Source organism: Canis aureus, chromosome 11, assembly GCF_053574225.1.
Source record: "Canis aureus isolate CA01 chromosome 11, VMU_Caureus_v.1.0, whole genome shotgun sequence".
Lineage (NCBI taxonomy): Eukaryota > Metazoa > Chordata > Mammalia > Carnivora > Canidae > Canis > Canis aureus.
This window is the reverse complement of record NC_135621.1, coordinates 45743706-45760758: the sequence shown is the minus strand read 5'-3', so window position 1 is coordinate 45760758 and position 17053 is coordinate 45743706. Positions and strand designations below refer to the sequence as shown.

Sequence of the window (17053 nt, the reverse complement as noted above, 5' to 3'; positions counted from 1 at the left end):
TTCAGGTCTACAGCATAATGATTTGACATACAGTTGACCCTTGAACAATGTGGTCAATGCCTCAATGCCCTTATAGTAAAAAATCCATGTACAACTTTGACTCCCCCCAAAACTTAACTACTAATAGCTTACTGTGACTGGAAACCTAACTGATAACATAAACAACTCAATTAACACATATTTTGTATATTATGTATTATATACTGTATTCATACAATAAAGTAAGGTAGAAAAAAATAAAAAGTTATTAGGAAAATCATAAGGAAGAAAAAATACACTTCCAGTACTATACATATTTTATGGAAAAAGCCCCCGTATGTAAGCAGATCCATGCGTTACAAATCTGTGTTGTTCAGGGGCCAACTACACATAGCTACAGTTTTTTTTTTGTTTGTTTTTGAGACCTTTTAGATCTATTCTCTTGGCAACTTTCAAATATACAACAGATTACTATCAACTATAGTCACGATGTTGTTCATTACATCCCCAGGACTTATTTATTTTTATAACTGGAGATTTGTACCTTTTGACAGCTTTCCCTCATTTTGCCCATCCCTTACCCCACTCCCCTACCCCTGCCTCTGGAAACCATCAGTCTGTTTGTTTGTTTGCTTGTTAAGATTCTACATCTGTGTGAGATTATATGGCATTTGTCTTTCTCTGTCTGACTTATTTCACTTAGCATAATGCCCTCAAGTTCCAACCTTGTTGAAAATGGCAGGATTTCCTTCTTTTTTATGGTCAAATAATATTCCTGTGTGTGTGTGTGTGTGTCTGCATGTGTGCATGCCTCACATTTTCTTTATCTGTTTATCCATTAGTAATCACTTAGTTTGTTTCCATGTCTTGGCCATTTTAAATAATGCTAATGTCTTGCTTTTAAAAGAGGCCAGGGAGGAAAGATGCTTCTTCAGTAAATGAGTTCCCTGTCTGGAGACTCCCTATTATATACTATAATTTAAATCCATATAATGGCTTTGAATGACTCACAGGGTCATTGAATTATACAGATAGATGCATGAGTAAGCATTACTGAAGCGGAGTTTCTCCCACTAAACCACGAGCAAGAAAAAGATAGCTTTCCTCATGTTTTGTGTGTATGTTATCTTTTCTTTGTGTGTATGTACACTTTTCTTTGCTCTGCTTCTTCACCCCTTCAGCTCCCATGGAGCTTATCATTTTTGGTCCGTTTTACTTAGGTTCTTTCACCTTGTTTCATCTTCTGGCATCTATACACTCTCTCTTCTCCCAACTTGGCTTCTGAATCATTCTGGTTGCTTCTGAACTTCTTTTTTTTCTGAACTTTAATATTATGAGTTGAATAATTTCCCCTCAGAATTCATATATTGAAATTCTGGCTTCCAGGACCTCAGAATGTAACCTTATTTGGAGACAGGGTCTTTATAGGGGTAATAAGGTAAGAATGAAGCCATGAGGGTGGGCCCTAATTCAATATAACTGGTATTTTCATAAAAGGGGGAAATTTGGACACAGACCCACACAGAAGGAAGATTATGTGGAAAAACATAGGGAGAATATGGCCATCTGTAAAACAAAGAACAAAGCCTGGAACAACAGAAGAAACCTTCCTTCACAGAAGAAACCAACCCTACTGACTGCTCTAAGACTTCTAGCCTGCAGAACTGTAAGACAATAAATTTCTCTTATTTAAGGCACACAGTCTGTGGTACTTTGTTATGGCAGCCCTAGCAAACTAATGTGCTTACCACTTAGCAAATAATCTGATCACAGTTTTTCCACTTGATTCTAACTTAAGGCTTGCTTTGTCTCCTAATATCTACTCACCCCTCAGCTTGGTAAATGGGCAGAAAAGCAAAATAAATATGTGATCTGTGTCTTAATTTTTTCACCTAAGTCGAATGACTTTTCTGATTCTTAGGTTCCTTGTATATAAAATAAGGATATTCCCTACCTTAACTGTGTACCTAAATAAAGCTCAAATAAAATACCAGAAAGAAAGAAAAAAAAATACCGCAAAGAGCATATAAAATGCTACACAAAACTCAGGCTTCCCGAGTTCTTGCTCTTTGTTCATAATATGCTCCTTCTCTTGCCTAATTACAAGATCGTTAGAGGGCTCAAGTTCAGAATTCTCCACTTAAAAAAAAAAAAGATTTATCTATTTATTTGAGAGAGAGAGAGAGAAAGGAAGAGCAGGGAGGAAGGGCAGAGAAAGAGGGGGAGAATGTCCCAAGCTAGATTGTGCTGAGCATGGAGCCTGATGTGGGGCTTGATTCCATCACCCCAATATCACAACCCGACCTGAAACCAAGAGTCAGATGCTTAACTGACTGTGCCACACCAGTGCCCCTAGAATTCTCTGCTTTTTAAAGAGAAATTCTTTCAAGCTAAGACTTCATGTAGTGCAAAAGGCAGGATATGAGGCAGATGATGAATGTGAGGTGATGCTTCAAGCTTTTAACATTCTGACATTTCCAGAGGGTTTAAAAGTAATTCCTCAGACTATTTATTTTTATAAGAAACTAACATATGGAAACAAATTCTTTCAGAGAATAGACTTTTAGAAATGCTTAAGAAAAGAAGAACTAGGGATGCCTGGGTGGCTCAGCAGTTGAACATCTGCCTTCGGCACAGGGTGTGATTCTGTCGTCCAGGGATTGAGGCCTGCATCGGGCTCCCTGCAAGGAGCCTGCTTCTCCCTTTGTCTATGTCTCTGCCTTTTCTTTCTCTGTGTGTCTCATGAATAAATAAATAAAATCTTTAAAAAAAAAGAAAAGAAGAACTAATGGTACATCAAACTGCATTAACAAAATTGGAGTATGTATTGAATGTAATTTTAAAATTTGTAAAGTTAAGTGTGGAATGTTAGCAGTGTTTCAACATATTTTATACATTCTTTTGTCTGTTTTAAAAATGATTTTGTTAATGAGAATTTGAAAAATTGTTTCTATAATAATTAGCACTTTTATAAAATTATTCATAAGCATATAATTTATTCCCAAATAGCTTACATTCTAGTTGTATTGATTCTTACCAGTTTCAAATGTTACTCAAAAGAACCAAATTTTTAAATGATTCTACCCTTTTCAATTCTCTAGAATGCCTCCAGATGGCATTAAAACCCTTCTTCCATTATATTTTGCAGCACAAAAATTTAAAAATTAATACTATTTTAACCATTTAAGACTAGTCACATTCATTATATCATCAGAAATCATGACAGTGGGACTATTGAGAACTTTTAGGGCAATATCTTAATAAAGGCAAACATATAATTATATCCTTTATGAAATACATAGCCTCCTATGCAAGCCAAAGGATCTTTCTAGACTGAGAAACAGATCTTGGACAAAATAAGACATTCAATAATATATCACAAAGTGTGATTTCTAACAAACAGCATTGCAGATGCTTAGTAATATAAGCACTGGCCAGCACACAGATAAATTCACATAGCTGTCTTATAATACAAAAACATATCTCACCCCTTAGAGGATAAGCATAAAGATTCTTAAGGAGCCAACCTGTTACTGATTCCTGTGAAGCTAAAGTAATTTGTTAACTTGTGAATTACTTAATTTAAACTTTGGTAGAAAAATCTGGTATCAAATTAATCATTAAAACACGTTCGGATTCTTTGAATACTGAGAGGAAAAAGACAAAATCTAGAGTGAGGAACACATGCTTCCTAAGTTCTTTCTATTATGTTTTTAAAGCTGCATTCGTTAATTCAAAAACATAACAAATTATTGGGATTCCAGAGATATTTATAATCATACTTTTTGCATAATTCAGAGGTGAGGTTGTAGATGGCAGGCTTTTAAAATCACATTGGTACTTCACAGTTATGTAGGACAGAGTATCTCAGGATGTGTGAAAAGTCCTGCGATTATTTATGACAGTGCCGAAAGTCTCCAACAAAATTCTAAAGGTTTGCCTCCTTTCTCCCTGACGACATACACCCTGAAATATTACTACATTTCTATTTCATAAGGAGGAGTATTTGCATTTTGAAGATTACTCTTACTATGATAAAGCATAAGAAAGACCTCAAATTGCATCTGCACCCAAAAGCATTTAAAAAGACATCATTATGAGAAAGAGAACCACAGGCTTCCTTCCATTATTATGATTCCTCTTACAAGATACTTGCACTGCTTCATATTACAGGCATATTATCTGGATAGAAACAGGAAAGAGACTTACGATGTATTCGATGTGCCATTGTCTGGACTCTCTGGCTCAGCATCACCTTTCTCTTAAAAAGGAAGCAGAAAAAAAAAAAAAAACCAACATGTGAGTGTTACAGTCTTCAAGATTTAAGAGAGATTAAATATATTTCCATGCTTCTATTAAAAATCTTTCAAAATGTGCAGCAGGAGGCTTTTAAAACATCTTTTTTATTGTCTGAGAACCAGATTTGCAAGTCATTTCTTCTATATATTACAATTGCCCAGGCACAGATCTGTGAGTAGGTACTAAGGAAGCTGTTTGCAAACAACCAGAGGTTCAGAGTGGAGACCTTGCCAAAAGATGAATATCTTACAGATGGAACCTGTTTCCTTCCACTTCATTTTACAGAAAATTTAAGGAAATAAACTCTATTAGCATTCTACGTGCAAGGCATTTTGAACTTTGATCCCTTCTGCTAACACAAGCCAAACCAGGGCAGGCTGTATCAGAACTTGGAAGAGAGAATTTGACAGAACACTAAGGCTGCATCACAGCTTACAAGATCCCCAAGATTTATACCCTATTGAGAGCCCTGCCAGCATCTTTTGGGGACCCTGATTTAATGCAGAATAAGATGTAAGCCAGAAATCCTTCCAGACCATCTGAAAGCTTAGCTAAGAAATGTTTCTGCGGTCTGTGGTCACTGAAGACTTAATAGGTTTTAATTAAGGGAGCCTGGAACCAGTTCACTTTTTGTAGTTTTAAAGGGCAAATTCTTCCAACAATACACATAATGTAATTCTCAGAACCTTAACCACTAAGGGTTTGAAGCACGCATCCTCATTTTGTAAGGGGCTTCTTTTTATTTCCCTGAGCCAGGTAGGGGATAGAAGGAGAAGGGTCAAGACTGCACATGTGAGTTAGCTATGGTTCTGATGGTTGTGTGGTGCTAATAGTTGAGTAAACACTAGGGAAGGTGGTGGGTTGTAAGAAATGGGCCTGATGGTGGCAGCTTGCTTTGCTTTGTTTTTTCAAGTCAGGCCTGAATGTCTCATAGAACCTCAGGCCTATGGCACTGTACGAGCTCCCCTTGTCAGCTGCTGACATTAGCTTGTGATCACCTAGTGTAATCATCAAATTATATGATGAACATATCCCAAAGATATCCAAACTGAACTCCAGAGTAACCTTTACAATTTCTTCTCTTTTTCTTAAAGGAAATTAAATAGTTGTGAGGCAAAGAAGGCACAGTTATATATATAGTTCACACATCTATCTCAGATATAACTCTGGTTAGTATGTCTACACAGCGCCAGAAAAACCACAAGGGATAGTCACTTTGTTAAAAAGCCACAAAACTGATTTAAGTGCCTTGATCACAAACACTGATGAGATGAAGCCCCAGTACAGATAAAACCGTATTGAAATGAAAGCAGAAGCAGCAAATTAAGAGACTTGCTTTAAAGCTCATAGTTTTATACTATATTTTTGTCTTCTAGGCCAGCCCATGGTGCACTTATTATGTAGGAGACATGTTAGGCCTCATCAACTGGCTTTAGTGCTGGAAAATAACCTAATTTAGTACTTTCCTAATCATTTTTTCTGCTAAGTAACCACTATTTGTGCCAGAATCCCAAAATAAGAGCTGCAACACCTGCATTACAAAAGACAAAACTAAATGGAGGTTTAATTTCCCAAACATATTGATATACTTTTTTCCTTTAATTTGGAAAAAATGGTTATTTTCCCAATGCTAGAGCCACCTGTAATAATCCCACATACAATCATAATCAAGAATGTAGAACAGCAGGTTTAGTAGCAGCAAGCAATAGTAAACATTTCTAAACAAATTCTGTCAAAAAACCAGGAAATCAATAATATAAACAGAGACAATTGTTTGCATGTCTGAATAAGTATGTTTTACCTTGATCAACAATGCTGCCAAGCAACCTGCAGGTTGAGAGGGCCCAGGCCTTATTGCACATGGGAACTGGGGGCTGCAGGAATTGTGGGCTGGATCAGTGCAGGGACAAAGCTGCAGCTGATTACCTCTGCTTTAAGCAGCAGTTATGTTGTGGCAACAGGGAAAACAGAATAGGAAGGATACAATGAGGCCAAACAGGGCATTTATGGATGGTCCGAGAGGGAGTGTCCTCAGCAGATTCAATGCTGGTAATGAATTAACTTTCTGGGGTAAAAGTAAGCTCAGAATGGAGAGAGGGATTAAGCTGTGTTCATTGTTCAGAAAAAATAAAATGCAAAAATTTCCCCCAACATCTTGAAATTTTAGGTGATGCAATTTCTGAAGTTAACTTGAAATGCTCAAGTGGGGCAGCCCCGGTGGCACAGCAGTTTGGCGCCGCCTGCAGCCTGGGGTGTGATCCTGGAGACCTGGGATCGAGTCCCACGTCAGGCTTCCTGTAGGGAGCCTGCTTCTCCCTCTGCCTGTGTCTCTGCCTCTCTCTCTCTGTGTCTCTATGAATAAATAAACAAAATCTTAAAAAAAATTAAGATTCATATAAAAAAATTAAATGTTCAAGTGCACAAGCCACTAAGAATCATGGTCTCTTTATCAGGATCCAAGGGAAAACAATAAATGTAGACTAGAAAATTCTCTACAAAAAAATTGTCAGTTGGGTGCTCAGGAGAGGTTTCCCTGCAGCCACCAAAGAAGACTGTTTGGGGTCACCCTGGTTATTTCAGCTGTTTTCATGATAGATACCATACTGATCCCTTTGAGGAAACCTGCACTGACCATTAAGAAATGGGACATAAAAGAATGGCTCAGGAGCAGTGCAGTCATTTTGCATGTGGAAATATAGTTACAAAGAGGAAGAGAGGGAAAAAAAATGAGCCATAGGATATATGTATCTACACACACACGTAAATGCACAGGTTGTGTGTGTGTGTGTATATATATATATATATATATATATATATATATTATATAATGTATAATATGTATAAACAGTCTCACTTCTGAAAAAAGACTAGATATTTAATAATATGTATATTATTAATATATAGTATATATATTACATGTGTACTATCAATTTGATGCTCCGTATTCATCTACTTGAGCCTTCCATAGTACCTAACATATACTACATGCTCAGTACACGTCTTCTGTCTCATGACCTGTCACGAATACAGATTCCCTGCTACCGTGAGAGAAGAGGAGAAAGAGGCACTCACCACTGAGATGAATATACGGTTTGAGGTATAAAACAGCTTGATGGCCCCAACATGCCACTTAAAAAAATTACAGTAGTGACATTTTTAATCCAATAAATGCACTGAGGACTTATACATTGGGCACTCTGGTAAGCATAAAGATAAACAATACCTAATTCATGCTCTTTAAACACGTAACATGACTGCGCTGTTGGAGTTGCCATTCTCCATCAGCAGAGCTACGAGGTGAACTAAGGACTGGTGGAAAAGGAATCAAAACCCACCTATGTATACTATGACTTTCCTTTATAACAATAGTAATCCATGTTCACGGTAATGACTTGGCTTGCATTTTAGTTCTGTTAGCCCTTTAACCACTATGCTAAGTGATATCGTTTCTAGATGTATAATGTAATGATTGCTGATATGAAAGGCGAGAGAGAAGGTACTAAAGATACTACCACCTCTGATTACAATTCTTACTAGTTCTATTATTACTTTTAGTGCCTCTAGCGGGTATTTATAACTTTAAATTTAACCTTCTATTTCTTGATTAATCAACTGCTGACAGTATCTTTTCCTTTATAAGTATGTGGTATGAGGAAATTCACTCATCTATTTTTCCCTTCCTCCACTGCACACAACTCTGCCTGGCTATACCTTTCCTTCTACATAGCCAAGATTTAAAATATTTATATTCTGTTCAGTAATTATTAATGAGTCACCCTCATTAATATTAATCCAATTAATAATTTAAATTTTGGAATTGCCTGTAGGCCCATTAGAAAAATTACAAACCAATAATAGGATTTACAGTATTGTAACGATTAAATACTAGTCACTAAAGAACAAAATAGTAAGACTGGATGTGTACAGAAGAGAATGCCACTAATGCTGGATGAAGGCAAGTGTTACTGGCATTTAGGTCAACTGTATTCCCATTCTTTTTTTTTTTTTTAATTTTTATTTATTTATGATAGTCACACAGAGAGAGAGAGAGAGAGGCAGAGACACAGGCAGAGGGAGAAGCAGGTTCCATGCACTGGGAGCCTGACGTGGGATTCGATCCCGGGTCTCCAGGATCACGCCCTGGGCCAAAGGCAGGCGCTAAACTGCTGCGCCACCCAGGGATCCCTATTCCCATTCTTATACTTCATCACACCACATGTTAACCTGTCTCAATGAAAGACTATGCTTTTCCTTAAAAAATGTTAAACAGAGGGATGCCTGTGTGGCTACCACCAGCATCAGGCTCCTGCTCAGCAGGGAGTCTGCTTCTCCTTCTCCCTCTGCCCCTCCCCCTGCTCTCTCTTGTATGCTCTCTCAAATAAATAAAATCTTAAAAAAAAAGTTAAAGAGAGCATGCATTTAAGGCATATAAAATGTATTCATATATGAAAGTGTACATACACAGTTTTAAAAAGTTAAAATGAGTTAACTGTGGAAACACCTTCCAGGCCAGGAAATGGGTATTGCCATGAAGTAACCCAGAAGCCTCCTGGGCTTACATCCTCTTTCTGCCTTCCCCATGGCTATCAAGAAATGGAATTTGGTGTTAATCATTCCCTTTCTTTTCTTGATGGTTTCTACTACCCATTTATTTGTTAGTAGATAAAATATTCTTTAGTTTTCCCTGATTTTAAAATTTATATAAATGGAATCAGAGGTCTCGGCCTCGCCGGGCCCACTGGAGAGAGCTGACGCCCAGTCCTATAATCCTTATGAGGGACCAACCTTGTGCCTCCGGGAGATCCACGCTCCCTCCTGGAAACACGCGGGAAACCAGGCCTCCAAAAAAGCACTGCCTCCTAGCACCACGGTGGGATTATCCGGAAGGAACTCCCAACGGAGGTAGTAACCCTCTCCCCTCCGCACCTTCTCCTGCATCACCCGGGCTGAAGTCGCACCCTCCTCCTCCAGAGAAGTAGTAGAATATACTTCTCACATCGCAAACCAGTCTCAGAGGGATTGGAGAATGACTCCATTTCCTTGGTATATTCATAAAATGGTTCACCCAGTGAGGACAATGAAGATTATGGACACTGCTGCCCTGCTTTTTCTGATGTCCTGCACCAGTCTTATGATATAATCAGCATAATTTCATTTCCTGAATTTGGATGAATTCTGGAATATAACCAAGATCAGGTTGTAGACGTCTTAAATTGAAGGCCATGGCCTGGATTCTGGTGAATTCACTAAGGCAAACAACTCCTGTGAGATGGTCCTGCAGCATCCATTGAGTACTATCTTTGGTGACACCCAGTCTTTGTTGTGTAACTTTGAATTCCTATAAATCCTTTAAGGTCCCAATAAATTTTGTTTCTCATTGCTCTGTTAGTTCTGTATGTCTACTATCTAGTAAGTTGTGAGTTTTTAGTAAATGTTTTATACTAACTCCAAATACAAAATATTACAAATTTGATGTAAAAAAAAAATAAAATAAATGGAATCACATTGTATGGATTCTTCTTTTTTGAAAAATCTATTTATTTATTTGAGAGAAAGTGAGAGACAGTACACTAGCAGGGCGAAGGGGCAGAGGGAGAGGGAGAAGCAGACTCCTGGCTGAGCAGGGAGACCAGCTCAGGACTCGATCCCAGAACCCTGAGCTCACGACCTGCGCCAAAGGCAGACCCTTAACCGAATGAGCCATCCGCACACCCCTAAATGCATTCTTCTGAGACTTACTTCTGTCACTCAGTGTTAGGGGTTTTAGATTCAGCCATCATGATGTGCTATAGCATTGGTTCAGTCTTCCTCATTGTCATGCAGCATCTCCTTATAAAAATCCACCATGATTTTCTTATTCATTTGATTCTTGATGGACATTCATGGTATTTTTTTTTTTTCCATTATGAATGATGTCATTACAAACATTCATGAACATCCTTCCTTGTGTATATCTTGGAGGAGTTCTGGGACATGGGGCTTACATATTCTCAATGTTGCTAGAGAATCCTAAACTGATTTCCAAATTAGCTTTTGGTTAAACTTTAAACATTTTTTCCAACTTAATAACATAGAGCACAATTTCATTATGGTGTTTGCATTTCTGAGTACCAGTGAAGTGGATATTTTATGCTTGGCCTTTGTGTCACTCCTTGTCAATTCTTAAAAAAAAATTTTAGTATTATTTCTTTTTTTTTTTTAAGTCATAGAAGCATTTTGTGTTCTTGATACAAGTCTTCTGTTCTTTTTTATACATGTACACATACTCCAGGGAATAACTGTTTCCAGTATGAATGAGTCTTTCTACTTTTTTTTCTGGAATCTTTGGATGACTGTCAGTTCTCAAATTAATGTACATGAATTGATCAATATTTTCCCTTACTTTTTGTTTTAAGAAATACACCATAAAAAAAATACACCAAAAAGATGTTCTATATTATCTTTTGAAAGTACATAATTTTTGTATCAACATTTAGGTCTCTTAAAAATACAAGGAAGAGGGTCACCTGGGTGGCTCAGTCAGTGGAGCATCTAACTCTTGATTTTGGCTCAGGTCATGATCTCAGGGTCATGAGATTGAGCCCTGTGTCAGGCTCCATGCTCAGTCGGGAGCCTGCTTGAGATTCTCCCCCTCTCCCTCTCCTTCTGCCCCTCTTCTCTCTCTCTCAAATAAATAAATAAATCTTAAAAAAATAAAAATATGAGGAATAGTTTTTGAATATGCTGTAGGGTAGGAATTAATTTCATTTTTCTCTCTATTGATAACCAATTATTCTGGTACTATTTATTAAGAAGCCCATTCTTTTTCCATTGGTCTACATTATCAGCTCTGTAATAAATCTAGTTTTCATACATCTGTGGGTCTGTTCCTGGGTCTTCTGTTTCATTGCTCAATTTCTCTATTACTATCTTCATTACTTAGCTACAAATATGTATTTATTTTAAGTACTGGAAAGGCAAGGTTCCAACCTTTTTCTTCTCCAGGAGTGTCTGAGCTACTCTTGGCCCTTTGTTCTATCAAATAATTTTGAGAATCAGCCTGTCAATTTCCACATATACAAAAGTGAAGTTATAAATTTGCCATCTGCTGGATCCCACTGCTGCTGTTGAGAATTCAACTGGAATTCTAATTGTTGCTTCTCTGAAGGTATTAAAGGTTATTTTAAGAACTTTTATCTTTGTGACTTGCAGTTTAACTATAATGTGTCTAGTGTGGGGGACCTCTTTTTTATTTATCTGCTTAGTATTCATTGAGTTCCTTCAGTCTGTGGGGTAGTGTCTTTCAATCCTGGAAAATTCTCAGCCACTTTCTCCTTTAATTTTTTCTCTGTTCCCTATTTCCTTCTGCAACTGTTAGACCTTCTCACTTTATCCCACATATATTTTTTAAAGATTTTATTTATTTATTCATGAGAGACAAAAAGAGAGGCAGAGACATAGGCAGAATGAGAAGCAGGCTCCCCATAGGGAGACTGATATGGGACTCAATCCCAGGACCCCCGGGTCGTGACCTGAACCAAAGGCAGATATTCAACCACTGAGCCACCCAGGTGTCCCTTTCCACGCTATACTCTTAAGTCCAATTTCCCAATTCATTATTTTTTTCTTCAGTAATGTCCAGTCATCTGCTGTTAAACCTGACCAAAGAAATCTTATTTCCTACTATTATTTTTTCATTTCTAGAGGTTCTGATTAGTACTTCTTCAAGGCTTCTTGTTCTTTACCACATTTTCAATCCTTTCTTTTATTTCAGGGAATTAAGATAAGCAGTCTTATTTTATATTTGCTTGGTAATTCCACTTGATTTTAGCCAAAAGCCCACAAGGCGATGGGCTTGGTAATTACAATCTCTGGAGTCCTTGCAAATCTAACGAATTCTGCTGTTTTTCATTGCTCTTGTTGATGATCTCTCCTTTTCTTGCATGTGACTGGTTTTCTCTTTAAGTTTATTTACTTAAACAATCTTATACCCAATGTGGGGCCTGAACTCATGACCCCAAGATCAAGAGCCATAAGCTAGCCATAAGCTCCACTGACTGAGCCAGCCAGGCACCCCTAATTTTTTTTTTAAATTTAGTATATGAGTGGTTTTGAGAGTGAGTTGCTCATTTCCCTTAGAATTCTATTTTTATTCTTTTCCATTTATTTTCTTTTTCTGGTATTCCTATTAGCTGGATTTTGACCTTTCCATGCTGATTGATTTTCCAAGTATCTTACCTTCCTGTCATATTTTCCATCTGTCTTTTGCTTTATACCCAGAAAAGAATGTTTTCAACCTTATATTTTAGATTCCAGACTTCAGCTATTGCTCATCATTTCTATTAAATTTTTAAATTTTATTGACCATATTTTAAATTCTCAAGTGCTCATTTATTCTGCTACTACTTCTTTTTCATGCCAATCTGTTCTCTTTATATTTAATACAAACAATTTCAAATTTCTCTGAAGACTGATGACACTTGAAATATTTTCTTCTGTTCTTTGAATTAATGGATTGATTCCCTCAGGGCCATTCCTTCTCTTTGGTGCTCTGTTATGCATTCACATTTTTGAATGATAATGGGTTGATTAATGAAGGTAATTGGTGTGAATTTCCTGTATCAGTAATATTGATCTCTTTTCCTAACACACCTCTGCCTTGTAAGGAAGGGCTTATTTAGCACTCTCTGTAAGTGCACAGGGTACGGTGACTGGAAGGCTTCACTGAGGGTTCAGAAGAGAGGCCTCAAGGTAAGCTGGGAGCCCTGACCCCAACACAAGTAGGAACTATTTTACTCTGAGTGTGTAGCATTTTTATTTTCTTCTTGAGAAAATGTGACTCTTATTCTACCACCCATATATGTCTATTTTTAAGGTCTGGTATTATCTCAGAATTTGCTCTGCTTCTCTCTTAGTTATTAGCCTCCTAGCTCGGACTTCTAGTAAGCTGTTCATTTTCTTAGTAAATATTACCTTTTTATTTGTTTGTTTGGGGACAAAAACAAGACAGAATGCTCTCTATAAGAACCACTTAGGATGGAGGTGGAGGTAATCAGGGAAAAATGGTCCAGGTGTACCTATCATTGTACACAATCCATTCCTATATACTCTTTCTTGGGATTGAGTGGAAATATGAAGTCTCTCTGGAGCACCCTAGGATAGTTCCCACCATTACTAGAACTTATTCCTATTTGTTTCATTCTTTTCCTTTTTTTCTTTTTCTGGGCCATGATCTTTCCTGCCAGGATTATCAAACAGTATGGTCCTTTCTGCTTCTGTTTTCCAGAAACTCAACTGAATTTCTGATTTGCTGTTGACATCCTTTCTTATTCTCAGTGCTATTATAGATTTATTTCCATTAATATAGCTTTTGGTTATTTAAATGGGGATCCTGAAGAAACGGGAAGAAGTGCTTATGCTTAGTCTTCCTCTTGAACAGGACACTCTCATAGCTTTCAAAAAACATAGACATACGCCCTCTATTTTAATATTTAAGTTTCACAATGTTTAGTAAGTTTCTATTTTGTGATATTAAATTAACCAGCAATTCAACAAATTGACTAAAGCATCCATCTTTTAAAGACTTGGATTGTAGGGCACCTGGGTTGCTCAGTTGGTTAAGCATCTGCCTCCAGCTCAGGTCATGATACCAGGGTCCTGGTTTCAAGCTCCATGTTGTAGGGCTCCCTGCTCAGTGAGGATCCTGCTTCTCTCTCTCCTTCTGCCACTCCCCCTACCCGTTCATGCTATATCTCTTTCAAATAAATAAATCTTTAAAAAAAAAAGACTTGGATTGTAAAGAATTTCTGTTTAATTCACACACTCTTTTCCCTTATTATCTACATGACAGACTTTTTATGATTTCAAAAAGAAAAAAAGCACTGACCAAAAGTGACAGTTAGTCCATCAATCCACACATACACATTTTGTGTTTGGTGTCTCTGCATTTCAGTTTTTTCTATTTTCTACATATTTATTGGAATCAGACTTTCAAACACATTCCAAACTGTAATTATTCGAAACCAAATACAAGAAATAGCACTGGAAATGCTGGTGGCATCAGCTCTCCTAAAGTTTCAAATGTGCTATAATCTATAGAAAAAGCTCAGATTTTTAAATAGCAATATTACCTTTTTATAGATGTGCTCAGCTTTGGGGGAAATTTTATTTGAAAAAAACAAAACAAAACAAAAACCTCTCTATCCCTAGAAAAGAGGAAGCCAATCACAAGTTTCCATAGACAATAAAATGCTAGGAAGTATGCCACAGAAGGCAGTTGCTACCTCCTGTTCCATAGAAGATGGGGTCTGCTTTATATAATCTAAATTGCAGTATAAGTGTGACGCACCATAAAAATACACTAGATATGTACAAAAATCACAGTATACAGTTTTTGGACAAGAATTCAAACTCACGTGAAATGACAGAAGCAAGCTTCTAGGGGTCAAGGTAGTGGGATATAATCTGTTGTCTTAGGGGTAGATTCATTTTTTGTTTTACCATGTGACCTTGGGTTAGTTATTAAGCTCAAAAATCTCATTTTTTATCATGTGTAAAATGGGGATGGTACTGCCTACCTTAATTGCCTATGGTTAGGATTAAGTGAAATTACATGTCAAGGCACTGGAACATAGAAGAGACTCCTTTGTTCTTTATGTCAAAAACTCAAAGCTCAAGCAAGTACAATGGATGTACATTGATTATATTCTCCCTTTACCCTGAACTGTTTAAATTCAAATGGAAAGAAATAGGAAAGGAATGGCAACTCTTCAGTATGTTCTAGTTTTTTAGTATGTTCTTTAGTATGATCATAAAGCATATGATGCTAATACTGCACACCTCATGGATTTAATCAGGCATTTCTTTTAAGTCCTTTTCTTACCATTGAATTTATCATTTTCTTTAGATTTCAAGTCCCTTGGTCTTTCACTTCTTCACTGTGCCAATGCTCACAGCAAATCTCCAAAGAGGGTGGAATAATTAAGTGATATTGCCTATGCATCATGATGTTACCATCCCCCTACCCTGACTTTTCTCTAGCTGTGCATTAAAAGTCTGGGGCTTTTTAACACATTTGTCTGAATGTCTTTTCTCCTCAAGCCTTCTGCCTCACAGATGCTCAGTGGGTGAGCCTCAGTTCCCAAAGACACATTTACTAGCTCAGAGTGATTTTCATGTTCAAACGTGGCTTTGTAATTGGCAAGGGGTGCTCTCAGCTGACTGGCTGGGCATGAGACTAACAATGCCCAGTCTTTGTGAGTGTGCTTTCATGACATGAATGGGGTAGCATATGCATTTTTAATGCTCAAGAAGATATTAACAGCAATCACTAGTGCCAAAGAAGAGAATTAAAACACTACTTCATGGAATGATAACATTCTATCTTTGACAATGAAGCCCACGTGTTTCATTAGTTACTGGATTCAATAAGAAAATTCCTTCCCAGACACTGTAGCCTATCTCTGGAAGAGGGTATGGTTTCTTCGTGGATTCTAAGGTCATTTATCTTGAAGTCTTCTAATTGGTTCTCTTGGCCCACTCATTTTCTTTCAAATTAAATAACTCACTGGTTGCCTTTAAAGATTTTTTTCCTGTCCATGTATACCAGAGACCAATTGTAATAAAGTATAATGTTCCTTCCTCCTAGGATTGCTTTGAAATTCACCATTTTATATTTTGGTTCTCCCTCCCTTTGAATAAAGCTAGAGGAGAACTCTGGATCACCATGAATCTTATCCATTTGGGCAGTACTTGAACAAATTGCCCTCTTTTTCACCACCTGATTTTGTTTCTTACTGAAATTCTTCTCAACCTACAGTCTATTGTATGCATTGTCCCCTCCTCACCCCCTCTATCTCCCACCCTCCACATACAAAGCTATAGAGAGAAGTCTTTCTTACTTGGATTATTGTGTCCGGAGGAAACAAGCTGAGAGTCCTAAAAGAACAAGAAATATCAATTAATTTTCTTATTTTGACTTTCAAAATCTAAGTTGAATATGAGACATACTATCAGTCATTCAGATCCTATTCACTAATTGTGGTCTCTACCAGATACTGTAATGAGAAATGTGCTTACTAAGCAGTTCTGAAATGTAGCTCACAATCACTTCACTTTTGTACTGTAGACTTTTTATTTATTGAGGTGAAATTCACGTAACATAAAATTAACCACTTTAAAGTGAACAATTCAGGGGTGCTTGGGTGACTCAGTCGGTTAGGGTGTCCAACTCTTGGTTTCAGTTCAGGTCGTGATCTCAGGATTGTGAGATCGAGTCCTGCATTAGGCTCCATGTTCAGCTTGGCATTCTTTCTCCCTCTGCCTCTGTCCTTCCCCACCCCTGTACTCTCTCTCTTTCTAAAATAAAAATGAATAAATAAATCTTAAAAAATGTTTTAAGTGAACAACTCAATGGCACTTAGTACACTCCTAACGTATAACCACTATCTCTATCTGGTTGCAGATATTTCCAACATTCCAAAATAAAACTTCTTACCCTTTAGGCAGTGTCTCCTCATTACCCACTCCTCTCAATCCCTGATAATCACCACTCTGCATCCTGTTTTATGAATTTATTTATTCTGGATATTTAGGGAGTAGAATCATAATACATGTGACATTTTGTGTCTGGCTTCTTTCACTTAGCATAATGTTTCAAAGGTTCACCCATGTCATAGCATGTATCAGTATTTCAGTCCTCTTTAAGGCCAAATAATATTCCATTGTGTGTATATACAACATAATGGAATATCCATTAATGGATATTTCAGCTGTTTTCTACCTTTTGGCTATTGTG

At 37.2% G+C, this 17053-nt stretch overlaps 1 protein-coding gene and 1 pseudogene across 4 annotated transcripts in view; one reads left to right on the top strand and one right to left on the bottom strand.

Moving 5' to 3' along the window:
* Positions 1 to 17053, bottom strand: part of AFF3 (ALF transcription elongation factor 3) — a 532210-nt gene that overhangs the window by 175332 nt on the left and 339825 nt on the right. For all 4 annotated transcript variants that reach the window (XM_077915033.1, XM_077915032.1, XM_077915034.1 and 1 more), the window contains 2 exons: positions 16158 to 16194; positions 4189 to 4240 (listed from right to left, as the gene is read on the bottom strand). In XM_077915033.1, the coding sequence (XP_077771159.1) occupies positions 4189 to 4240; positions 16158 to 16194 (89 nt within the window). The remainder of the gene's footprint in view (positions 1 to 4188; positions 4241 to 16157; positions 16195 to 17053) is intronic.
* On the top strand, positions 8997 to 9462 carry LOC144323986 (negative regulator of P-body association pseudogene; annotated as a pseudogene).